This window comes from Arachis duranensis, chromosome 1 (assembly GCF_000817695.3).
Source record: "Arachis duranensis cultivar V14167 chromosome 1, aradu.V14167.gnm2.J7QH, whole genome shotgun sequence".
Lineage (NCBI taxonomy): Eukaryota > Viridiplantae > Streptophyta > Magnoliopsida > Fabales > Fabaceae > Arachis > Arachis duranensis.
In genome coordinates this window covers 102,443,255-102,469,406 of record NC_029772.3, presented here as the reverse complement: position 1 = coordinate 102,469,406, position 26,152 = coordinate 102,443,255, and the positions used below count along the sequence as shown (strand labels likewise).

The 26,152-nt window shown below is 32.6% G+C and overlaps 3 protein-coding genes across 3 annotated transcripts; all 3 read right to left on the bottom strand.

Moving 5' to 3' along the window:
• Nucleotides 1-808: 808 nt before the first annotated feature.
• LOC107471116 (tetraspanin-11) lies at nt 809-1,843 on the bottom strand. The gene is made up of 2 exons (XM_016090558.3): nt 1,287-1,843; nt 809-1,144 (listed from the first exon to the last, which is right to left on the bottom strand). The coding sequence occupies exons 1-2, from the start codon at nt 1,806-1,808 to the stop codon at nt 830-832; spliced, it is 837 nt and encodes a 278-aa protein (XP_015946044.1). The 5' UTR covers nt 1,809-1,843; the 3' UTR covers nt 809-829.
• Nucleotides 1,844-15,939: 14,096 nt separating this feature from the next.
• On the bottom strand, nt 15,940-16,689 carry LOC107471123 (putative F-box protein At1g67623). The gene has a single exon (XM_016090568.1). The coding sequence runs from the start codon at nt 16,687-16,689 to the stop codon at nt 15,940-15,942; it is 750 nt and encodes a 249-aa protein (XP_015946054.1).
• Nucleotides 16,690-18,840: 2,151 nt separating this feature from the next.
• On the bottom strand, nt 18,841-21,364 carry LOC107469155 (calcium sensing receptor, chloroplastic). The gene is made up of 6 exons (XM_016088540.3): nt 20,895-21,364; nt 20,467-20,712; nt 19,711-19,903; nt 19,501-19,642; nt 19,293-19,424; nt 18,841-19,204 (listed from the first exon to the last, which is right to left on the bottom strand). Exons 1-6 carry the CDS (start codon nt 21,147-21,149, stop codon nt 18,964-18,966), a joined length of 1,209 nt encoding a protein of 402 aa, XP_015944026.1. The 5' UTR covers nt 21,150-21,364; the 3' UTR covers nt 18,841-18,963.
• Between the last annotated feature and the right edge of the window lie 4,788 nt (nt 21,365-26,152).

Here is a 26,152-nt window from a genome sequence, read left to right as displayed (position 1 = left end):
ATAGTGAATAATTGCTAGTCTTTTTTAGTTTTATTTTTTAATGATCAATACCATTAATTATTTTAAGATAATAATTCATTTTATTTTTAATATTGTATAAAAATAAATTGTTAACTTTAAAAAAATTAAATAACTAAAATCGTACATAAAAATATATTTTTATATTCTAAATATAAAAAGTATATTTTAAAAATAGACCAATTAGTTTGCAATGAATCCTCCTTTCATACATCAATATTTTTTTACATCAATATTTTTTTAGATATAAAAGTTAAAAATGAAAATTAATTATAAAAAAAGTAAAAAATATTTTCACAAATCAAAATGTTTCTAAGAAAGTTCATATTCTTGTAGGAACAATTATATATTATTATATTATAAAATAAAAGATAAACAAGAGATGATATTTTTAGACCATTAATTTTAACAAACATAACACACATCTTCTTGGAAATAAAAAAATAATTAAAACTAATATGCTAATTGTTTTTTTGAATTCAAACAAAAAAGCGTAAAATCAATCCCACATATAAAAATTAAAGTCCGAACGTAAAGCCTAAAGAAAAACATAACATTTGAAGAGAGATCAATGGTGTCTATTTGCACATGTCGATGCGGTTGTTCCTTATGGCAAAACATCCAAAACATAAATGGTGGTTATAAGCACACACAACAGAGGACCATTAATTTTAAGAAACATAACACACATCATCTTAGAAATTAAAAAAAATAATTAAAACTAATATGCTAATTGTTTTTTCAAATTCAAACGAAAAAAACGTAAAATCAATCTAACATATAAAAAGAAAACATAGCATTTGAAGAGAGATCAAGGGTGTGTGTGGTTCTTGTTGTACATGTCGATGCGGTTGTTCCTTATGGCAAAGCATCCCAAAACATAAATGGCGGTTACAAGCACACACACAACAGAGTTGAATATGGTGAGATGCTTCCATTGGTTCCTTATATTGGCCAACACCCCACCTTTGCATGAATTGCAATCATAACAAAGTTTATCCTCTTTGTTACTCCAAGTCTTGCAATCTGAATTATTCGCCCAACTTGCTCCTGTCTTTGGAGCTTCCCAGTATGTAGCATTCTTCATCTTGAATCCACAATTTTCAGGTGGCTTACAACACCCTACCTGCAATAACAATGAGTACATTCTTTTTACAATTAATAACTATGACTTTAGTGTAGCAATACTGTAACTGAATATTATTTTGAATTCAAAATTCAGAAGTAATAGTAGAATTAATTTACGGTTATTTATAAAGAGTAGTTACCTGCGTGGTGGACAAGTGCTTGAAAAAGAGATCTGCATTGCTATGGTTGAAGCCACCGTGAATAGCAAGATCATGGCAAACACCAGCATCCATCAAGCAACTCTTAACCTCATCCCAATTTTTGTTGTTGACAACGTAATGCTGAAGCCAGTGAGAGAAATCAGTGACCACGTACTCGCCATAGGCTCTGGTAGAGACTTGCTGGCCAACCTTCTTGTTTGTTACAAAGAGGGCAAAAATGGTAAAGAGAATCATAGCCACAATAAGGAGGAAGGTGATGAGCAGATAGGCATACAATGCGAAGTTGATGCGGCATAGGGAGCCTACTATGCCAAGCGTAGAGATGATGACAATGAAAACTCCAGCAATGAGGAGAGGATACTGGAGAACCTTCTGGCAATCAGAGGCACCATCGCCTCCGTGAAAGTGAATGTAAGCGGAGGTTGCAAGGGCAGAGAGACCAAGCAAGAGAGATAGAATGTTGAGAGCACCCACTACGGTGTTGCTTATTTGGAATCTCATGATGTTAGAAAATAGTGAAAGTAACAGTGTGTTGTTTTTACGAGAGTAAGAGGGAGAAGGAGATTCAGAGGGAGAAGGAGAATATGTTTTATAAGTGTGGAAGTAAGTAATAACGGTTTGTTTTGAGAATGTTGGTGAAATACCACAACGTCACGTTAGTGTGTAAACTGCTTGTCATTATTCTCTGGAGCCACTTACGTTGAGGGATGGTTATTAGTAAAACCACCAAAATGAACTGCCATCATGATCAATATGATAGCATAATTATATTTCTTTTTATAATCAATTAAACAGTAGAAATCTGAAATACTATTCTATCTAAATGTGTATTTAAATTGAAGTTTACAATTAAAAGTATGCATCAAATTGATTACAGTGAATTGTGTTACAAAATCAATTACAATAGAATAAATATTGGATTATATTACTCAAGGTTATTTGAAGATGTAAAATTATTAAAAAAAAATATGAACTTAAATAANTAACTCTCAGTACATAAAAATTAAATTCGTAGAAATAATATATAAATAAATAAATAGTTTATGTATTTTTTTAGTACTCTCATGATAAAATAGACAAAATATATAATATATCCACTGCTTTTTTATACATACACTATTATTTTTTTATTATTTTTAGTATTATTTTGATTATAATTTTTTATTATTTATTACTTTAATATAATTTTTATACTTAATTTTTGTCTTTAAATGTGTCTTCTTAATGAAAATAATATTTCATATTATGAACTAATAACAATAATAATAAACATAATGCATAATAATCCATAATGATAAGTTACCAAACAAAATTCATAACCATAAAATTGTACTAAGCTAAAAAAACTCTATAGAAAAAGAAATACTTGAATTATAAAATAATAGTAATAATAGAAATAATAATAATAATAAATATAATAAAAAAATTCATAACAATAGGATTGTACAACAAAAAAACTCAATCAGAAGAGAAGCAAATAATTAAAACAATCACATGAACAAGAATTACTAAGAATTTGATAAAAAAAAAAGTGAAAATGCGAGAGTACAATAAAAAAACACTATAAAAAACATCATTCATAGCATACCCAAAGAAAATACCAAAAAAATTAATTTTTAATACAAATCTTACATGATTATTTAATTAGATTGTAATATAACAATATAATTAATTATCTGTATAAAATTTTTTAACTAACAATACAAGAAAATTTAAATTTTTAAACTAATTTGAGCCAACTTTTTTCGTCAGTGATAATTAATATTTCAATTCTATTGTATATCTAAATTTTTTTGAGAATCAAATTTAATCAAGTAGACTCAAATTCAACAAAATTTACTCACAAAATATGCGCCTAAAATTATGTACGCAATTCTTTTTTATATTTTTTTGTATTTTTCTGCACGTCTCTTTTTTCTTTTTCTTTTATCGTTGCATTTTATTTTTATTTTTTTCTCTTCATCTTCTTCGTTTGATATTGCCTTTTCTATTTGATTTTTTTTATTCTTTTTAAGAGAATAAAATAAAAAAATTATAAAAAAATAAAATAAAAAAATGAAAAAGAAGAAAAAATATCAAAAAGATGGAAGAAGAAGAATTTTGAATTATAAAAAATTTATCAAAAAAAATATCGAAATTTTTTAATAATAACACTTAAATTTCTAAATTTCGACACCAAAATTTTGTTACGAAAACACAAACATGTCTTCTTGAATGTTGTATTTTTTTCTTCTTTTTATTATTCTTTCTTTCTTTTTTGTCTGTTGCTCGTATTTTTTCTTTTAGAAGCATTACATCTCATATTATACTTGAATGAACATGTATGTATTATATAGCAATCTTATTTAGTTGCTTCTTACTAATTTTGTAGCACTATGTATTTTTTCTTCTTCTCTATTTGATTTTTTCTTATTGAAAGTTGTAGAAGGCTTAGAGAAAGGGGGTCGAATTTATGACATTCTTTTACTTTAATGAAATAATCCTTTTAAAACAAACTTTCAATATGAATCTGTTTGAACTCAACAGCGGAAAATTTATAAAACAATTTTATTTTGTCTCATGAATATCATAAAATAGAAAAGTACAGGGAAGAAAGAAGCTAACACCATCATGTATCCTGGTTCGGTTGCCTTGTGTAATACAACCTACGCCCAGTCTCCACCATAATAGTGGTGGAATTTTCACTATAGTTAAAGTATTACATACACCAATTTCACATGATTGACACAATCCTTTCACACTCAAGTTCTAACCTAACTTGACTTGGTTATGCTAATACCTAACTCTTCACTCTTAGTGCTAGGGGTGCACATGGGCCGGGTGAAGCTAGGTTTGATGTGACCCAGACCCGACCCGACCCGAAATATACACCGGGTCCATTTATTAGACCCGAACCCGGCCCTAGACCCGATGAAACCAATACACTTTCGGGCCACAATTATACCGGGTGAAAACCGGGCCGTTAACATTACATTACGATGATACCTTCTTGTAAGCTAGCATGTAAAAAAATTTAAATTTCCAAGACTCCAACCATTAGTTAACATGGTAAAATTCACTTAGAAAAATATAACAAGAACTAACCCTTCTTCAAAATTAAAGCATAACCACAATCAATACTAAAGCATAACCACAATCAATACTAATATTGTCTAATAATACCAACTATTTAAATCAATACAAATAACACAATCTTATGTATTAGTCTAAAGTCTTATGCATTCTAAACATAAAACATTAATTTATAGTCTTATAATGACTAATAATACAAAATATTAAGGTTTACAATACTTAAATTCCACATAAGAATAGTCATAATCTATCACTAATAACACAAAATATTAATTGTGTATGATGACCGGGCCACCGGGCCGACTTCGGGTGACCCGAGATATGGCCCGGACCCGACCCAAAATAATGACCGGGTCTATTTTTGAGACCCGTACCCGACCCTAAACCCGATGAAATCACACCAAATTAGTCCCTAAAGTGTTCGGGGCCGGACCGGACCTTCGGGTCGGGCCGGATCTGTGCACCCCTACTTAGTGCTAATCCAACTAAGAAAGGGATACCTCACTAGTACAAGATACAAGACAATTAATTAATCTAAAAAAATCTGAAATAACTCTAGGCTTTTCACACATGTGTATCTCTTTGTCTTTTTTCACTCTTAGACTCTTTCAATGACTCTCTCATTCAGCCTTTTACCTCAAGAAATTAAAGAAAGATAAACATTGAAAAGTAAATTACAATCAGTAAAACATGAAGGAGATTGATGTTTCAACAACCTTTTTACTATGTGATAAACCAGATTTGCTAGCCTCTGATTTAGTTCCTCATTTTGGCGGAATACCCCTTTAACTAGGAAGTACTGTCCAAGTTGATGAACTTCTTTAGAGAACTCTTCTCAGAACACAACTCACCAAAACTCTGGTTTTCTCTCCTTGACTTCTGAATGATGAGAAATCTTCTTTTGTATCTCCTTGTATGTTGCTGAGTTGCTCTCTCCTAGGTCAACCCTTGAGCAGTGTGCTTCACCAACTCACCATCTAACTTTTCAGTTAATCCCCTAAATTAGAAGCTGTGGTTCTGACTCTTCTTTGTTGACCGAAAGTCATAGAACAACATAAACAAGTATTTTCAATGGTAAACCCATACCTTAGCCCTTGAACCACAACTTGGTCCCTAAGACACATTTATGACTGTAGATGCATAGCAGTTTAGAACAGAGATCATCTTTTCCATGTAACCCATAATGGATTGGCAAAATTTTGAAGATGAAGAGAAGAAGATATGATGCATGTATAAGGAAATGAAGTCACCTTTTAGCTTCTGACTTCTTGATACAGTTTGATGTGGGTGATTAGACTTCAACCTTTTTGCTAAACCTTCTATTTCTTGCTTCTTTGGTGAACAGCTTAGGAGTTAAGCTTTTTCTCTCTCTTTCTCTGAGTTCTGACCATGAGAAAACAGGTGAGCGTTGCTTTTGGTGAAAGAAAATTGAAAGGGTTTGAATGAGAGAAGCAATCGGGTTTGGATCGGTTATTATTCAAGCAACCCGTTAGATTTCTTTGGCCCATATGATTTTATTTGCTTTGATTCCTTTGGGCTTCCTTTGATTGTTCAACCCATCAGTTTTGTTTTTCTTGTCTATTTTACTAGGCTGCTTCAACAAGGATTTTTGGCCTGCAACACTCAACAGAAATAATTAAAACTAATTGGGTAATTAGCTCAATAATATAATATTTGTCATCATCATATGTTAGTTAATTTCTTAACTCAACACTTATATTTATTCTTGTTAAGAGAGTAAAACAAAAAAAATATATATAAGAATGTAAAATAAGAAGGAGAAGATGAACAAAAAAAAATGATGATAATGAAGAAGATGGTTGTTTTGAACTAGGTTTGTTTGTGTGTTGTTATCGTTAAATAACAATGATAACAATGATGACAATAATAATAATAATAACGATGATGATAATAATCATGATGGAAGAGGAGGAGGAGGAGGAGGAGAAAAAGAAGGAGGAGATCGGAGAAATTTAAATAAGAAAAGAAAAACAAAGAAGAGGAGGAGGAAGAGATGGAGGCTGTGGTGTGGTGTGGTGTGGTGTGGTGGTGGTGACGACAATGATACAAAAAAGAAATATGAGAAAAAAAAAAGAGAAAAAAGAAGGAGTAGAAGAAGTAGCAACATCACTGAGGAGGAAGATGAATGTGAAGGAGAAGGAGAAAGAACGCGAAGGAGAAGAAACACGTGATGTGAAAATCGGTTATAACAATTTGATTGGATTTAGTTAAATATTTTGTTTGGTTATAGAATTTTATTCTTAATTTTTTTAATTTATTTTTAAGCCAACTAATTTGTTAAAAAAAGGTATTCCGTCTCTTTCATATTTTTATTGCAGTATGTATCTATTTGTCTTAATAAAAAAAATTTAACATGTATCTATAAATATTATATGCCTTTAAAAATTTTTAAAAATATAAAAAAATAATATATCAATTATAAAATAAAATAATTTAACATCATTCAATACAATTTAATATATAATTTAATTTATACACTAAAAATCTATAACATAATTATTACAAAAATAATATAATTTAATAAAATATATTAAAACTAAAAAATATAAATTTTATAACAAAAAATAAAAGGTGTTTTGTCTAAAAAAAAGAACAAAAGTACAATAAAAAAATAGAAAAAATATTCCTAGAACTTAAATAGCGTCATGATCTTAGGTGAAGAGTTTTAAGAATGTTGGTGAGAGGATCAAATCATTCCGCATACTCATTCGGACTCCAATCCTTAAGCTTTGCCATTAAGTTAGTAATATTTCACGTAACACTAAACTTAAGTGAATCTCCCACTCTCTTTCAAGCATTTCATGGATATGTGACACTATCTGCATCTTTCCTACCATCTGAAGTTGGTTCCTTCTGAGCAGCAATGAAAACTTTCCTCAAATCAGTTTCACAAATAATCTTCTTTATACCACATTCCCAAGCTAAGACCATGCCTCTTCATATTCCAAAAAATTCTACTCTTATGATACTCCATATTGGAATATTTTTGGAACAATCTTTCATCTAATTACTAACGTAATTTCTTAGCACACAACCAAATCCTGCTACCCGAACTTCCTCAAATATATTGGGATTACAATTTACCTTAAAAAAATCAAGCTAAGAAGATTTTCATATCACATTATGGACTAAAAAAAGCTGTCAAGACCGAAAAGGCCCTGTTCAGACTCACTCTTCCATCTTTGCGCCAAAACCACCACCTTATTCTGCGTCTACTCTTCATCTGGATTGAATACTTCCTAATTTTTATGCCTCTAAATCCACCAAAACTAGGTTAGCAGCTTAGATTTTTTCAGACTGTTCACCTACCACAGTCACTTCTAGTTCTGTGCCCCTCATCCCAGTGAACCCTTCTTCTCAGCAGCTACAAATACTCATCTTTTGTTGAATAAAATTTGTTGGATCTCTCCTTCCAAACCCATCCTAGTCGTTGAGAGCTGGCTGGAGAATATGGTACTTTGAAACATATAAAGAACTGATTCTGATAAAAGCGTTGTAGCTCATTCCAACAACCATGCATTATTATTCAAAATATCTTTAATTTTCAAATCAATATCGGAGATGTGCACAAAGGGGAGATAATCACAAATTTTTTCATCTGGGTGCCAAAAATCATACCAGACTAATTGTTCTAATTACCAGGATTCCAAGCTAATCCTTTTTGAAGATTCTGAGTTGCTGTCACAATGCTCCTCCAATAACATGATGCATTCTTTGGAATAGATAAATTAAGGTTCAAAGGTTGTTGATATATTTATTAAGCATAATTTGAACCCATAGCTTGTCTTGGTAGTTTAGTATGTGCCACACCAACTTTTCGATCATAACAATTTTAACTAAAGAAGAATCACGAAAACCCATATCACCAAATTTTTTTGAAATAATTAATAACTCTCAATGAGCAAGAGAAAGATACCTTCCATCATTATTACCCTTCCAAAGAAATTGGCAGATGAGAAAATTAATCTTATCATGAGCATAACCTGAAAGAAGAAAGCAATGCATTTGATAAAGAATGAGATGACAAATTTAATCAGGCACAATCTCCCAACTCTATTCAGAAGTCTCCCTTTCCAGGACGCCAAATGCCTTTGAATCTTTTCAATAATCTTTGTGGTACAAACGTGAGTTACTCTTAGGTGTCCCAAATTAACACTTGAATATTTTTTTTTAAATTTTGAGTAAAGTGAATAGATGAGACCTCAGTAAATATCTTCTTTTTGGTATTGGAAACATGTTTTGAACAAATAGCTTTGGATTTCTCGAAGTTTACTTTCAACTCAAAAGCTTTGCAGAACGTGTTCAAAACCTCCATGACCATAGTGACTTGTGTCTTCTTAGTTATGCAGAAAAGTAAAAATCATCTGAAAACATTAGATATGATACCTTAGGTCCCTTTCTAGACGCAATTACTGGCTCCCACAGTCCTTCAGACACCTTACGAGAAATATAACAGGCTAATGTATCCATACAAAGAACAAATAAATAAGGTAACATTGGATCCCTTGTTTGAGACCCCTCTTCGGATTGAAACTCTCAAGCTTTCCACCATTTCAAAGAATGGAAAGGGAGGAAGAAGTCACGCAATTCATAATTAGCCTAGTTATACTGATAGGAAAACCAAAATTGCAAAAAGAGTGCTCCAAAAATCTCCAGTCCACTTTGTCATATGTCTTCTCTAAACCAATCTTAAAAGCTAAGATGCCTTTCTTAGACTTTGTTTTTCTTATAAAATGGAGAATTTCTTGAAATATATCAATATTTTAAATTGCAACCCCTGGAATAAATCCTCTTTGAAGAGGGCTAATGATGTCAAAAAAATAAGGTCTCAGATGATTTACCAGCACTTTAGTGGCAATCTTATACACCATATAGCATAAACTAATAGGACGAAGATCTTTAAAAGTTGTAAGAGTCTTCACCTTGGGAATAAGCACAATGAGAATTTCAAAAACTGTCATATCCAGTTGTCCTTCAGAAAATGCTATGCTCATATGGTAAACATCTTTCTCAATGTGCTTCCAAAATTTCTTAAAGAAATAAGCTTAAAATCCATCTGGACCTATTGACTTAAACAGTGCATATCCATAACTGTCTTTTTGATTTTCTTTGAAGAAACAGGGTTTGTGAGACATTTACATGCCTCTTGACTTAATTGCGGAAGAGGGATATCTCCAAGGACATCAATATCAACCCGATCCTTTTTACAGAAAAGCCTCTAGAAAAATTTATTTGTCTCTGATTTCAGGACTTATACATCCTCAGTCCAAGTACCATCTTCCAGAATGATACCATGAATTTTTTTTCTTCACCTGCGAATTATGGTCTGCATGTGAAAAAAACTAATGTTTCTATCACCAAATCTCACTTATTGCTCTCTTGATTTTTGATATCAGAGAAGTTCTTCCTGCAAGAGGACAGTGTTATACTTATAATTAAGCTCTTTCTCCTTATCCTAAAGACGTAGATTATTTGATGATTCTAACAACTTCTGTATTTCACTAATCTGATCTTCTAACTATTTTTTCTTTATAAATACACTGCCAATAACCTCCTTATTGAATTTCAAAGACTCACTCCTTTTGCATCTCTTTAAGACTTGCAATCACATTAGGAGTTCTCTTATTCCATGCATTTCTAATAATACTAGAGTATTCAGGATGAGTTGTCTAAACAGTTTGAAATTAAAAGGGTTTCTGGTCTTGTTTAGAGCGGATAAACCTCTTGCAACGAATAATAAGAGGACAATGATCTAAATGTAACCTACACAAAGTCTCCGAAAATACTTTTGAAAAGTTCAGACACCATTGCTAATTAGCACAAGTCCTATCTAGTCTCTTAACAATATCTCTACCTCCAGATACCCTCTTATACTAAGGATATGCTCTCACAGAAGAACCAATGTCAACAAATCCACACCTGTCTAAAGTATCAGCAAAATTCTCTGCCCTTTTATAGTCAAATAAGTCTCCTTTTACTTTAGACGAGTGCAGGATCTCATTAAAATCTCTAACTGTTAACAAGAAAAATTGAACTTGCTCTGCCAACCTATCAAAATGGTGCCATAATTCTTGTCTGATTCCCATGTTAGGAATTCTATAAATAGTACTACAGATCTATGACTTACTACCATAAATAACTATTTTCACAGTAACACACTGTTTTATAACACTAGCCACCTTGCAATGATTAATAGAAACAGCTGATAAAAATCATATACCACCTTGTTGACCTTACGGTTCAAAAATTGCTATAACTGAATAAGTCAAATCACTCCAAAATATTTTCATTTTATCAAAAGCAATATAGATTTTTAATAAAAAAAGAAGGATATATTTGCAAACAAGCTCTTTGTAATGAACTCGAGTCATCTTATTAGAGACTCTTCTTAATTATATTCCAAGCCAAAATATTAAAATTATGACTATCCATAAAATAAATAAAAGATAAGTATAGAATATATCAATAACACGGATTGGAATTACCACAAAACTGAAATTACCAAATTAGAGAGATGATAATGTCTCCCTCTGCTGTCGGGAGACCTCTGTTTCAGCTCTCACATTAGTGTTTGGCTCAATATCAATGAAAAAATTTTGAAGGAAATTGGGCCGCACATGTTTCCTCCTTGTCGCAAAGAATGGCATCTTCACACTAGAGCTCCCCTCCTCATGTTGCACATTTCCTCTATTTATATTAGACACACTTTCCTTTCTTAGCACTTGAAGCTTTATTCCCATGTTTTAATCCATGGCTAGACAACTCACGCTTATTGTTAGCACTTGAAGCTTTCCTTTTTTTTTTTACATTGGACTTATTAGATTTCAGCCCAAACCTCATACCTTCATTCCTTGTTCAACCATTTCTTTTTTTTTCTCTTAGTAACTTGGAGCCACTCCTCGTGTGCATGATTCTCTTGCCTATTCTCAACATTTTCATACAACGTCTCTTGTGATATATCATATATGCTTTCCTTCCAGATTTGGTTCATTAATTAGATGATTCTTTCCAAATTCAAACAAGATTTTTACATTTTGAATTTGATTTTGAATCTCTTTTTTCTTTGTACTCCCCTCAGCTTTCATTGGTTCCTTCGATAGCACCGCCTCTTCTTATGGTGCAACAACATCGTGTGGCTGCTCCACCGGTTGCTCTTCTTATACTCTCGTGCAAGTTTTTTTTATTATGCCCAAAGCACTTGTACCACTCACACACTAATTTTAAATTCTCATAATGCTCTTGATATTTATGTTCATCAACAATTATATTAGTCACAACCATCAATCCCATATTAATTTGGACGCGCACTCTAGCAAAATACCCATGTTTCGCCTCTTATGTTGTCATGTCCACTCTCTCTTAGTAGTACCATATGTTCAAACTCGCAATGCACACTCAAACAACTGTTGAGTCAATGAACTCCTTACAAGGGCGAAAATCCGGTAACCAAGGCTTGACTGTCAAATAATGGCCTCCTAACCTCTACGGACCACATAGGAATCCTATCTTTATGTCCCATCAGATCACATTTCACAAGAAAATATCTAACCAACATTATCCATGGCTTCGTATCCGCCTCGCAATCGCCATATGTTCTTGGGACGATGAACTATGGCCGTATAATGTTACTTAACAAGAGAGTCTGTATGTGAGAATTGAAATGCAAAAGATGAACTATTCTACCTTGATGAGGTGATGGTTGAGGTTGTGTTGTAATCTGGCTGACACTATGGATATACTTGACCTCTTGCTTGCTAAGTAGAGCTAGTAGGACTTTCCTTTGATCTGGAGTGAATCCAGTCCCTGTGATTTCACTTGCTCCCAATTGGCCTTGACTGGTACTGAGCTTATCATTAATATCCTCAGTACCTGCATTTGCTGAGATGCAATTGAGGACTGGTGTGCCAGTGATTTGAGAGTTAGAATATTCATATCGTTGTCTAAAGTTGGGGGGAGGGGGAACCCGTGTTTCTTATAACAGGTATCTATACCATGTCCAGTCTTGTTACAAAAAGTGCACTGCAGCCTACTTCTGCTGCCTTGTCCTCTCTCAAGCTGAAGTTTACCTCCTCTACCTCTCCCTCTCCCTCTACCTAGCGAAGGTGATGCAATGTTTAAGGGATGAGCAGAGCTAGCCAAAACCTTAATGTCCGAGGTAGAGTCAGGACTGAGAAACTGCCGTTCTTGCTGCGTGATCATAGCAATGACTGCATTCAGATTTGGTAAACTATCCATGAGCATTATTTGTGATCGAACGGTGGAGTGTTGAACATTTAAACCTCGAAGAAACTTTGTCACCTTATCTTCCTCTCTTTGCATTCTAATTACAGATAAGGCGCACGGACACCTTTTATCATAGTTACATTGTGGCAAGATTATGAAATTGTCGATTTCTTCCCAAATTGACTTGAGTTTGGTATAGTAATTCGTCACATTCATGTCTCCTGCCTGAGTGCATACACTTCCTCATATAATTCAGCCACTCGAAATTTGTCCCCCGGATAATATCTACGCTTTACCTCATCCCATATCTCAAAGGCTAGATTGTTCCACAAAATACTTTGGTAGATATCTGGACTTAGTGAGAGGTTAAGCCAACCAACGACATATGTGTTGCACGTCTCTCATGCCTCCAACAGTGGATCTAAGCTATCCGGTTTCTCAATACTACCATCTATGAATTTTAGCTTATTTTTCGATTTGAGAGCTAACAGCATAGCTCTACTCCAGGCTCCATAGTTCGATCCAATCAAAACAACAGAAGTGAGAGATATACCTGAACTCTCAGATGGGAGAATGAAGTACGGATTTGTAGGATCCTGACTCGGATTCGCGCTTTTGCTGATGTGCGATTGGATCGCGGCGATTTGATTGAAGAGTGCAGTAAACTGAGTTGCGTTCATGGCGGGAAATTACACTCCACTAGAACTTGAATCGGAGCTCATAACGACGGAAACTGTGGATCTGGTGCACAAATCTAAATCTTCCTCTTTCAATCTCGTTGATCGGAACGCCTAATCGCTTTGATATGACTCATCGAATTAGGAAGCAAGTAGTCTCTCATCAAACTCTGCGGTGTGAATTTGAAAGAGGAGAAGAAGTTGTAGGAGAAGGAGAAATTGGAGATCGAAGAAGAAATTGCAGAAAGAAATGAGATCGGAAATAGAAGAATCTTTAAAAAAAAATCAAAACGCTCGAAGAGAAATTGAACTAAGAGAAATCAGTCTTAAAGAGGAATCTGGATCCATCATCTTTCTCCAACCGCTCTCACATACTTTTTAAGCACTTTGATGACAATAGATCTCGCATACAGTGTTGAAAGTGCTGTTCTCCTTTCCTCCATAAATATTACAGATAGTGGGTTTGGATCTCCTTACTTATCCATCACGATAGTTAAATTATCCTCATTAAGAGCATCATCCGCCGGTTTAGGACTAACCATTCCCATCACCTTATTCTTAAAGGAGACTCTCATTCCCTTTGAACCCTACATAGCACGAAATGAACCCTAACCTCTCTCTTTCTTGTTGCTTTTATTGCGAAACCGATTGCCTCGCACTGTTTTTTACTGTCACGGCTATTCTTATGGCCGCTCACACCTTGCTCTTGTCTTAAAAGAACTAGAAAAAATAAAGGTTAAAAGTGAGATTTATGCCCCTGTTTGGCACACATATTTGCTCTATATCTTCTTTATATGCAATTTTTTATAAGTATACACTCACACTCTCTTTTTCTCGTATTATACAATGCAAGTTTTAATGGTTAAAAATTCAAAATGCCATTATATCTAATAGTATCAATATCACACAAAAAAAATTCTAATGTATTTTTTAAAATTTTTTTCTTAAATTCTATGTTCAAGTAAATTCCAACAAATCTATGAATAATATAATTATAATTTCCAAATTTCATATATATATATATAACATCTCAAATATTATTTAAAATGGAAAGATGAAGAATTTCTAGCATGGTAAAAACTAGTTCAACTACTCAAAGTATTAGGAATAATTTTCTTTTAATCAAGGAAATTAATAGTGAAAATTTTTTCAATAGTACATTAAATCAATTTTTTATTTTTTTTATAAAAAAAGTTCGAGAAAACAAAAGTACTTCTCTGAAAGATAATTTACTTACTCAAACTAACTATAAATAAGATAATATTCACGGCAAAAATTGATACTTGTAAATGTGTTTTTGTTTGGGTGTCATCAAATATTAGTTTGAATTAATTTTTTTGAGTTAAAAAGATATTTTTTTTAAATTAAAGTACTTTTATTCAATTTTAAATTTATTTGGATACATATTTAAAAAAAGTATTTAAAAATATTTATTTTTTCTAGAAGCTAATAATGCCTTACTTAAAAAAATAAGAACAAAAGACATTTTTAATATTTATAAATTCTTTTTAAAAAATGGATGCTCTTATAAAGACGCGTGAAACGTCTTTTTAAAAAGACGTTTACGTGTCCCATTATTATTGGACGTATTAATGAACTTGTTATTTTTTAATTTCTTAACAAATTAGAATAAAACCGATTTTTTATAACAATAACAATAAACCTACTTTTTTTAAGGATTTAATTGTATTTTTTATTTTTTAGGGATTTAAATGTCCTCAAAACAAAAAGTCAGGAATATATTTATTTTTTTATAAAAAAAATTTAAAGATATTCGGTTTAGATTGTATAATTCGATCGGATCAAACCGGGTCTAATAATTATAATGCAGACAATTGAGTTTATTATTGTTGTTATAATAAATCGATTTTGTTATGGTTTATTAAAAAATAAATTATTAACCGATTTAATAAAGATGTCCAATAATAACAGGACACATGTCGTCTTTAAAAAAAGTCTATCCAAGTGTAAAATAGTTTGTATACTAAAAAAAACTTTTTAAAAATATAAAAAAATAAGTACACTTTTCAAAAGTCAATCCAAACTAATTCTAATCCTAAGTTGATAGAAAAAGATATTTTTTAATAAAAATATCTATTTTTATTTTTTAGTGTGTTTAGTAAATTTCTAATACTAAAAGTAAAAGTACTAGAAAAATAAAAAATATCTTTTTTAAAAAATTACAATTTACATATATTTTTTTAAAAGATATTTAAAAAAATATTTTCATATAATAAATAAATAAAAAATATTTTTATATTATTATACACAAACATAATTAATAAATAAAAAAATTTTTTTATATGAGATATCTAAACATAAAATTATTTTTACATTTTCTTATAAAATCCTTAAAAAAAAAGTAACTCAAACAAATTTTTTTTTTTAAAAACTTCACCCAAACAAACTCTATAACTTGTGGTTATGTTTAATTCATAGTTCAACCTCCATATAGTCTTTAAATATTTTGTTTAACTCATTTATCTTAGAAAAAAAATAATACAAGCAATTAACAGAAGCATATATTGCCGTTAGAATAATATAACTTCCAAAATCTTGTAATATAAGATAACTAATACAAAAAATAAAAATTAAAGAACCCCATGATGAATTATATAGTTAGAACTAATTGATATTCATCAATCCATAAAAGCTAAGAACTTTAACTCGTAATCCCATCTACAATATTCACACGAGTCAATAAAAATATCATCGTCGTCATCATCATGTAATGTCCATCGTCCTTTTTTCACTCTCCACCCTTTGCATGTGTTCTTGAAGGGACATAAAGGTAATTTTCTATTTACCCAACTAATAATCATTCCATTATTTTTCCACATTATTATTCTAACGAATTCTTCTACCTTTTTCCTTGTTCTTACAACACACTTAGATTCTCTCAAGAAACGCAAATGCCGTAACCCTAATTCTATCAATTTTTCATCTTGTCTTGATGAATACAACAAGATTATGCCGTACACATATTTTGCTTCTTTATGACCCTCTTTAGCCGCCATATCCAAAAGCCTAAGACCTTCAGCGTTTCCATTCCATAAGCATTCTCGCAACCCTTCTCTATACAAGCTTTCTGTGTTTTGATTTTCCTTACAACGCTTCAAGAATAACAATTCTTTATCGTTGGAAAACCTTGGAATGAAAGAAAATTTGTCCAGAGAGACTCGCCGATAAACATAGTTGTCTTCCGCAGCTTCAAGAAAATCCTTACAACTCTTCTTCACGTTGTGGAGGTCAATGATAGAATGAGAGGCTACACTTGCAACTATCTCTACCAATAATTCTTTCGGAAGTGATTTTATGGTTGAAGAAGAGGATGGTTTATTCTTCTTCTTAAAAATTGGTCGTTGCATGTTCTTGTTTTTGTTTCTCATTGTTCTGAGGTTGTGTGTTTTGGAGTTTATGTTGTGTTCTATTTAGTAGATGGTGTAATTATTATTCTTAATTAGAAGTTATGGTAATGGTTTATTTAAAGATAGAATGGTTTTAAAAGGGTTTAGATAGATTTGACAAATCAAAAAAGATTTTTTAAAATATTATGCAAAATAGGAAAGCGATTCTTTCAAAATTTTGTGTTAATTAGATATCAAATTATATTTGTAACGCGTAAAAGCGATAGGATATACGTCGGTTAGTTAAGGGGGAAAATAATATTTTGACAAAAAAAAAAAAAGCATTACATATAGATAACATAAAAAGTAAAAAAGATAACTAAAAAAAACGAAAGATACATATTAACATGGTAAAATAATAAAACAGAATGATTCAGAATGATTCAGTCAAGGTAAAATACTATTTTAAGAATACGTTCAAGAGCTATTGAACGAACAATATATGTATGACAATAAATTAAATGACATAATTATCAATCACCACATATAATGATAACTTGAATGAGTTTTAAATTTGAATTTTAATGGAGATATTTTTAAACCACGTATTTTATAATTAGTTTTGTGAAAGAGTTTATAATGTAAAAAAATCAATCGATTATCTTTTATGATTTATTTTATATGAACCATATAAGTGCAGAAAATTAAATAAAGAAATACACTAAGCGAAAGCTAACTTTACTAGAACGAAAGAAAGTAAAGAAAAACCCTATATCATTCTTCGCTAGCTACGTGCCAATCCAAACAAATCAAAATCTCTATTCTCATTCAAACTAATCAAAACATAAATTCCACAAAACTAATATATTTTTTGAATTTAGTGTTTATTTGAGTGTCATTAAATCGATAAAAAAATTTTAATATTTTTTTTTATCTTTTAATGTATTTAGTAAATTTTATAAAAATAAAAGTACTAAAAAAATTAAAAAATATCTTCTTTTAGAAGATATAACTTATATCTTTTTTTAAAGTTTTTTTTTTCTTTTAAAAAAGATATTTTTTATATAATAAATAAATAAATAAGTACTTTCATCTTATTTTATTGGAATAAGTATTGTTTTGATCCCTAACGTTGAGGGTGAGAATTGAAACCGTCTCCAATGTTATATCCGATTTAGAATCATTCTTAATGTTTTTTTCGTATTCAAATCATCTTTTTAATTTTTTTGGACAAAAATACCCTCACCATTACCAGCACAATTACCTCCTCCACCACCACCAACACCACAACCAGCACCACCAACACCACCAACACTAAACCAAAAAGCAAAAACAGATAACAAAAAAGCAGGAAAACAAGAAAGTAGAAGCAAGATGCAGAAGTAGAAAGTGATGCAGATAAGACGGATAGCGGCGAGATTGCGAGGCGGCGAGGCAATGAGGTGGCGAGGCGGCGGCGACAGTGACTCGCGTCTCCTCTCTCCCTCGCGATTCCCAACAATGACGGCGGCTCCAAACTTTGAAATAACATTGAAACGGTTTTGATTCTGACTCTCAATATTAGAAACTAAAATAATACTTATCCTTATTTTATCTAAACATAATGCTTGTTTAGATGCCATTATCTTGATAAACAATTTTTTTTAATAAAAAATATCTTTTTTTATTTTTTAGTATGTTTCACAAATTTCTAATAGTAAAAGTAAAAGCACTAAAAAAATAAAAAAAACATATTTTTTAAAAAGCTACATAATTAATAAATAAAAAAATCTTTTTACATCAGATATCTAAATATAAAATTATTTTTATTTTTGTAAAAAATCTTTTAAAAAAATATCATTTAAAAAAAAATAATTTTCGAAAATAATATCCAAATAAACTCTTAATTTGATCTATTTTTAATAGACCACACTTATATTCAGTGATTAAATGAATTCCTTTTAAGGGACTAACTTCAATTGAGTTTTATACATCAAATGTAAATGGAGTTAGTTATTAAACTGTCATTATCCGTAAGTACTCTGATTTACATGTTCAAATAGGAATTGAATCTTCTCAATTTTTTTTTTGTTTCTTTACTTATTTTATCAAATATAATTTTTTACTATTTAACATTTTTTTCCGCATATTTTTTTATCTTGCTTAAAGAATGTATAATAAGTGTACTTTAATTCTAACTAAGACAAAAAGAAATTATAAGGAGCAAAACTAATTATGGGAAAATGATGAAACAAAAAATAAGGAGGACTTGAACATACACAAGAGGTAGATTTGTATTTGCAAATAAAAAAAGAAAAAAGAAAAAAAAAAAGAGAATCAATCAGCTCCAGGAAGAAGCTTGGCACTTGATTGGGAGGTTGTTCCAAAACCTCTAACAGCTGCAGGGATGACTCTTGATGGAGACAACACCTCTGCAAACGAAGAGAAATAAGAATCTGTTCCTAGTCTACTCTGTAACCACCCTTTGTTCCCCGAGAACCCGTCTGCCACGATCCACGTGTTCTTGAAACCGAGGCTCGTTAATGTTCTTGCTACTATTTTTGCCGAGTCCGAGTACCTAATTTTGCATCCAGCACCAATGGTTAATACTTGATAATCAATTTATATAATGATGTAACTCAAAATGATATAGCAAAGAAACTAACGAGTCCATGATCACAATGTTGGAGCCTTTGTTGATTTTCTTCAAGTAAGAAATCTTCAAAGCTGCTAGTTCAGCTTCCACTTTCTTCACATTCCTAACAAGTCCTCTGAGCTTGCTTGGGAGTTCTTCCAATCTGAGTTTGAAGATCATATTTCAGTTTTGATGCCTTATTCTTAAGGAGGTAAAAATCACATGCTAATTTCACTTACGGAATGGCAATCATTCTGTTTTTCGCACTAGACGGAAGGCGGGGAACACCAGCCTTGTCCTTATCTTTCTCTGACCTAATATCAATCATGAAGTAGTTTTGTGTTGATATCAGATCGAGGGTTTGAGCAGGCGTAAGCTCACCTACAAAGCATGGGAGGAAGCGTATTAGCCGATGGTTTTGCGTAAGAACTTGTTTATGTCAAAGGTACCTTTGTAACCACGGAAGTTGAAGGTGATGGCAGACCAAATTGGAGGAAGTAAGAGGTACGCAATAAAGAGTGCTCCAGCTGTTCCAGCAATCACAGTAGGATCTGAAGAAGATATTGTTTCAACTGTCGCCGAAGCTATTGGCTTCGCACCTTCAATCACCTTGGTTGTTTGTTGTGCAGTGTCCACGACTGTCTGAAAATTACAGAGAATATCTAGACCAGGTCAAGAAACTTGGTTCTTCAAACATCATTCAAGTTTCTAAAAAATGGTGCAAACTTCTTGAAAGGCGAAATACAAAATCCTTAGGGGTCATAATATGATCTATTTCTTTAGATTCGATATTCAGGGTCATAAAGCAGAACCTAGAAGAACCAGACTAGTTTTCTTTTCCCTTTTCGAGAGTTCTGTTACTACTCGACTTTGAAAGGGGGAGAAAGAGTTTTGGTAGCATCAAATGAATAACACTTCGAAAACCAGAACACAGAAGAAAATTGAGTATAATTTAATAATGAAATTCCAAAGACATTTAGCAATCTCAATTCTAATCACACTCTTTATAGACCTTATCTCTGAGAAAATTGAGAAATTTTCCAAAGAAGTCCATGCTTTCATAACAGATTAGTATTTAGAAAACACATGCTAAATACAGAAACTAGCACATTGCTGCTTAAACAGGAACCAAATTGAGCACTGCAGAAACTTGCATCAAACATCATGAATCATAATTCAGAATCAAACAAGTGAAATTCTTAAACCTTGGCAGCAGTGATGACAGGTTGGGGATCAACACCAGTGCTTTGGAGTGCTTCCTGTGCCTTCTTGGAAGCTTCAGAGATGGCAGGGGAAGCTATCTTCAAGGCCTCCTCCCCAGCCTGCTGCACAATCGGCATCGCCGCATCGATTCCAGGCTTCAAAGCATTCCCCACAATCTCCAAAACACGCTGTGCCGCATCAAGGAAACTCGAACCCACCACCTGAACCTGATCAATCGTCTTCTCCACCTATTCCACAAATTATAAATAAAAATAGAAACTTTAGCTACTCTGGTGTGCCTGAAATTCAAGAATTAGATCAAATTCATAAACTTTCTGATCTAGTTTTACATAATCATGATGAACAAGGAAACCCTAGGCACAAAAATAAAAACTTTGATTTTGGCAATGTAAAAGGAGGAGTGGCTTACATCGTTGAGAGAAGAGACAATCTGGTCCTTGGGGATGGTGAGAGCTGCTTTGGCTTCATGGGGTGGTGAAAAGAGTGCGAGAAGTGAAATGGTAGTTGAGGTTGGAAGTGTTATGTGTGATGAACGCTTCAACAATGGCAACTTGGAGTTTGAGACTAATGTTGAAGAAGAAGGAGAAGAAGAAGAAGAAGATGGAGTTGGAATTGGAAGAGAAGGTCTTGGAGTTGCTGAAGCCATGATAGCACTAATCTCCATTGTTGCTCTGCTTTGACTGTGATGAGAGATGTGTGGTTAGAAGAGAAAGAAAGAGCATTTGAATGATGATGCTTCTTTCTTCATGGCTTGATGCTGAATTCAAACACTATCATCAACAATCCCACGTGGCAACCCTCTCTTTGGTGGAGATTGGAGAATCAGAAAATAGATTCCAACAAGACAACGTCAACTTGCTGTGGACATTGTCATTTACTGTTCATTAATAACATTCCAACCTTTTTTGTGTGATAGGTATGTGTCATTATTATCCTTCATTCATTACTTGCACTGTGTTTGGATTATGTTTATGTATAAAACAAAAATTTGGTACATTGGGCTCTATTACCTGTTTCTTGGAGTTGGGCTGGTGCTCGTTGCTTTGAAATTATGACCATGCCCAAATACCAAAACCAAAAATCACAAAGAAACATATATAAACATGGCTGGTTGGTTCTATTGTGGGAAAAGAATAATGTGGTCTTTTAAGGACCTGAAAGGTTTTATAATATAAAAGAAGTGTCAGGGTTGATTTGTAAATATTAATTTAGTTGAAAAGCTGTTTTAAAAAAGTTTTTAGAGATAGATTTGCTGATGAATTAGATGACTACTCCAAAAACAAAAACGGAAAAAATGACATCATGTGAGGAGTCCACAGCTGCAGGGAGAAGTTGCTTCGACGGAGCTACAAGAAAGGGTTATCTTTGACCGCTTATTGTGACAGTCGAGGGTCGAATCTCAGCACACTGATATCAATATCTCTCTGCTGTGTATTCCATCCACTAGATCCAGTGATTCAAATCTACAAGATTAGTGCAGTTTTTTACTGTATGAATGTTTGAGCTAAGAATTAGAGAAGCTTATAATGGTAACTCCTAATTTTTAATGAGTGCTCTGTATGTCACCATTCCAACAGCATAAGAACATTGTCGATGTACTATCCATGCTTTAGGTTGATGCTAGCTTTAGTATCTTTTATCGTGTACTTTTAATTTAAGTTCAGAAATTTGTTCATTTTAAAAATTTAAGACTGATAACAAGTTCTATTAAGACTTACAAGGTTAGCATTTTGGATAGCAACAAGTCTTTAAAGATTAATTTTCTTTCTTTCATTGAAGCAAACACACATGTCTGAGGTTGTTTTCAAAAGCTCTTGTAAACTGTAACTATTCATTATGATTTCTTTTTCATTATTTAATTGAAGGAGATACATTAGGCCAAGAATTGGCTTTGCTAAAAAATTGCTTAGAACTAAAAGCCGTGTTACTCTATTAGCTATATTGGAAAAATTGCTAACTGTTAAGTTTGATGTATTGAAATTTTCTATTTCAATATATTGGACAAGGGTGATAAAACTTATGTATTGGATAAATTTTTAGTTATATTTGGACAAATTTTTTTTATCTCAAATTGTCAAAAAGTATAACTGATAATTACATTGGAAGTAAAATTGAAATATGAGATAATGATATATAAGACACTATTTAAATGGATAAATACAGACACATAATAACAAAAGAATATGTTCTTATCTTCTTCTGATAAATAGAAGACACATCTCGTTTGTTTTTCTTGAAATTAAGATCATATAGATTAAGTTGTTTTTCAAGTAGTAGTAATGGTTGATAGTGGTGACCAATTTTAAAGGTCTTTTCAAAGTGTTGAGGCAACACATTTGGTTCATAAGAAGTTTTCATGGTACAAACTTTTTGCTTTTATTGGTGTCTGAAAATTTTTTCAATTGAGGTAATTTCATACAGAAGTTATAAAAATTCTCGATTTTACAAGTTTAGGTTCAAAATCGATCAAATTTATGATTCTACAAATAAACTTTTACATGTTTGAGTTTTATTATTGAAGTTTATGTATGTAACATGTATAATTTGGTCCTAGCATAATTAGTAGAGTAATTAGCTATAAGTAGAAATAAATTAAATAGTAGTTAGAAGAGTTATGATGGATTATGATGAGAAATGAAATTTAAGTCTCACTTTCTTAAATTCTCTTTCAAATGCTTTGAATTTGCATTGGCTTTTTGTTTACTCTAATTTAGCTAAAGATTCTGAGTATGTTTTTTGTAACAGCTCAGACCACCCGCTAGCACGATATTGTCCGCTTTTGCACACAAGGCCTCACGGTTTGCCTTTGACGATAGGGATAATAGCCGAAGCCCCCCTACACTCAACCGTGAAAACGCGTCATGCTAGGGAGAGGTATCTACACCCTTATAAGACATGCTTCGTTCCCCTCCCTAACTGATGTGGGACTTCACAATCCACCCCACTAAGGGAGTCCAGCGCCCTCGCTGACACATCGATCCGGGATCCGACTTTGATATCATCTGTAACAGCCCAGACCATCCACTAGCACGATATTGTCCGCTTTGGCACACAAGGACTCACGGTTTTGCCTTTGACGATAGGAATAATAGCTGAAGCCTCCCACACTCAACCGTCAAAATGCGTCATGCTAGGAAGAAGTATCCACACCTTATAAGGCATGCTTCGTTCTCCTTCCCAACCGATGTGGGACCTTATACTTTTGGCATTCAACAAAATCATGAGTTTCTTAAGTATCTTTGATCAGTGGATTCCGAATCCGAACAATGTTCCTTGCTTGCAATGAAGGAAAATCAAATGAAAAGAAAGAGAATGAAAAAATGGGGTTCTGATTTTGTATGTCCCTGGACAAATTAAACTTGTCTAATAATATGTAAATATTTTATTATGACACATATTTAAAACTCTTAATTTAGATGCCACTCATTGTTGAAGTAATATATTTCATTTTATTTTAATTGTGAATTTGTATTAAAATAAAGCTTTTTACCTATTTTATTCTTAGTTGATTAGTAATATTTGTTTGTGGATAGTGTTAAGTAATATAACAACTTGTGATTTATGATGATGGCTCCAACACCTTCCCTTTTCCTTCTATAAAAAAAAGATTGATAAGGCATTAGATTGTTTAGATCAATTTATGTTGTCTTATCTTTTTTTTCTTATCCTTGAATTTTTTTATTTCAGATTTGATAATATCGAACAACCAAAAAGATAATTCTTAGTGATTTGGGATTTGGCGAGTAATGATAGAGGGGACCAAGGAGGTTTCATCTAATTTTCAGGAGAATGTCATTCCAAAGGTAAGCATATCATCGTAAAGTTAATGGAAATTCAAGAAAAAGTATTTTTTAGGACAACCTCTTGGCATCAGCTATGTATTATTATGGTAATGGATTATTTCAGGTGGAAGAGGACCCGATGACAAATGAGACCTTTGTTGCAGAGACAAAATTTGTTCCGATTGGTGCTAGTCAAGCAGACAATCAAAGAGATGTCATCGTTCTCGATGGAATAGGTTCATTTGGTGCAATTGATTTTGATGCATTGCGAGATGGGGAGATTATGATGATAGAGTTTTTGGATTTGAAAGCTGCTTATGACTTCTATAACGAATATGGTCGAATTAAAGGTTTTTTTTTCATAAGGCGGTCGAAGGTAGGGTGCTGCAAGAAGGCAGAATCTAAAGGAGACATTATATGAAAAATTTTTGTGTGCTTGCAACAAGGTGAACGAGATGCAAAGCATGTTCATAGAACTAATAGGAAGATAGATCCTAGACCAGTAATGCGATGCGGGTGTAATGCGCGGATAAAAGTCCATGTTGACTTGAGGAACGGGCGATGGTACGTGGAGTTCTTCTCCGATGAACATAACCATGACATGTTGGAGGCATGGTTTAGAGGAATGATGCGGTCTCACTGGGCAATAAAAACAGGAGATTTACACTAGATTAATACAATGAAAAGCTTTGGCTTCTGAGTTCCGACAATATTTCGGGCTTTTGCAAACCAAAGTGGTGGATTTGAGATGGTTGGGTTTGAGGTGAAAGACATCTATAATGCAATTGAGAAGCAAAGAAAAGCTGGAGCCAGTGACACAGATAATGCACTAAAGTATTTACAAATATTTAAGAGTCGTGACCTTTGTATGTTTTGGAAGTATTCGTTGGATGAACAGCGGAGGCTCCACAATATATTTTGGTGTGATGGCACAAGTCAGTACGATTTCATTGTTTTCAAAGATGTATGTTATGGGGTATGATGCGACGTATGCGAGGAATAAGTACAAATGTCCCCTTGTGATATTTTCTGGAGTGGATTACCATATGTGCACTGTTGTGTTTAGATGCGCAGTTCTCTCGAAGGAATGGGAGGAAAGCTATATGTGGTTGCCCCAGGCATTTTTGGATGCCATGAAAAGAAAGGCTTATAAGTCCATTATTACTGACGGTGATCAAGCCATGAAGAGTGCAATCAAAGTTGTATTTCCATAAATGCATGATAGGTTGTGCAGCTGGCACTTTTTACGCAATGTGACTACTCAAGTAGATATTCTATGATTTTTTTTACCAAGTTTCGTCTTTGTTTAATGGAGAATTTGGAGGTCAATGACTTTGAAGATATATGAAATTATGCAGTTTAAGAATTTGGATTGCAACAAATTCATGGGACAAGGATACGTATGAGAAAAAACATATGTGGTCAAATGCCCACATTAGGGATAAGTTCTTTGCTGTGCTTAAGATAACATCAAGGTGTGAGACGCTAAATATGTAGATAGGAAAGTTTATACACAATGGCTATAACTTGAGAGAATTTATTGAGCATTTTCAGCCATATTTAGAATTCATGCGTAGGAGAGTAGTGGTTGCTGATTACAAATATGTTTATGAAGATCCGGTTGTGAAAACAAGATTGGAGGAGTTAGAGCGGTTTGTAGCAATAGTATACATACGACAGGTCTTGTCTTACTTCGGGAGGTGTTATTACTAGCTAGCAATGTCAGAGTAGTTTCTTTAAAGAAGACAAATACGTGTACATTGTTTGAGCTGGCCATGTATTGCCAAGGTAGATCATGAAATGTTTCTTGAGGCAAGATGGATGACGAATTTAGATGCTCTTGCTTGCGCATAAAATTCTTTGGAATCTCCTGTGTGCACATAGT

What these genes read in the sequence shown, in the direction of transcription:
- LOC107471123 (XM_016090568.1), bottom strand. Translation starts at nt 16,689, where the DNA reads ATGAGAAACAAAAACAAGAACATGCAACGACCAATTTTTAAGAAGAAG.
- LOC107471116 (XM_016090558.3), bottom strand. Translation starts at nt 1,808, where the DNA reads ATGAGATTCCAAATAAGCAACACCGTAGTGGGTGCTCTCAACATTCTA. An exon ending in AGCACTTGTCCACCACGCAG is followed by an intron (nt 1,145 to 1,286) that starts GTAACTACTCTT and finishes TTGTTATTGCAG; the next exon opens with GTAGGGTGTTGTAAGCCACC.
- LOC107469155 (XM_016088540.3), bottom strand. Translation starts at nt 21,149, where the DNA reads ATGGAGATTAGTGCTATCATGGCTTCAGCAACTCCAAGACCTTCTCTT. An exon ending in CAACTTCCGTGGTTACAAAG is followed by an intron (nt 19,643 to 19,710) that starts GTACCTTTGACA and finishes CATGCTTTGTAG; the next exon opens with GTGAGCTTACGCCTGCTCAA. An exon ending in AACAGAATGATTGCCATTCC is followed by an intron (nt 19,425 to 19,500) that starts GTAAGTGAAATT and finishes CTTCAAACTCAG; the next exon opens with ATTGGAAGAACTCCCAAGCA.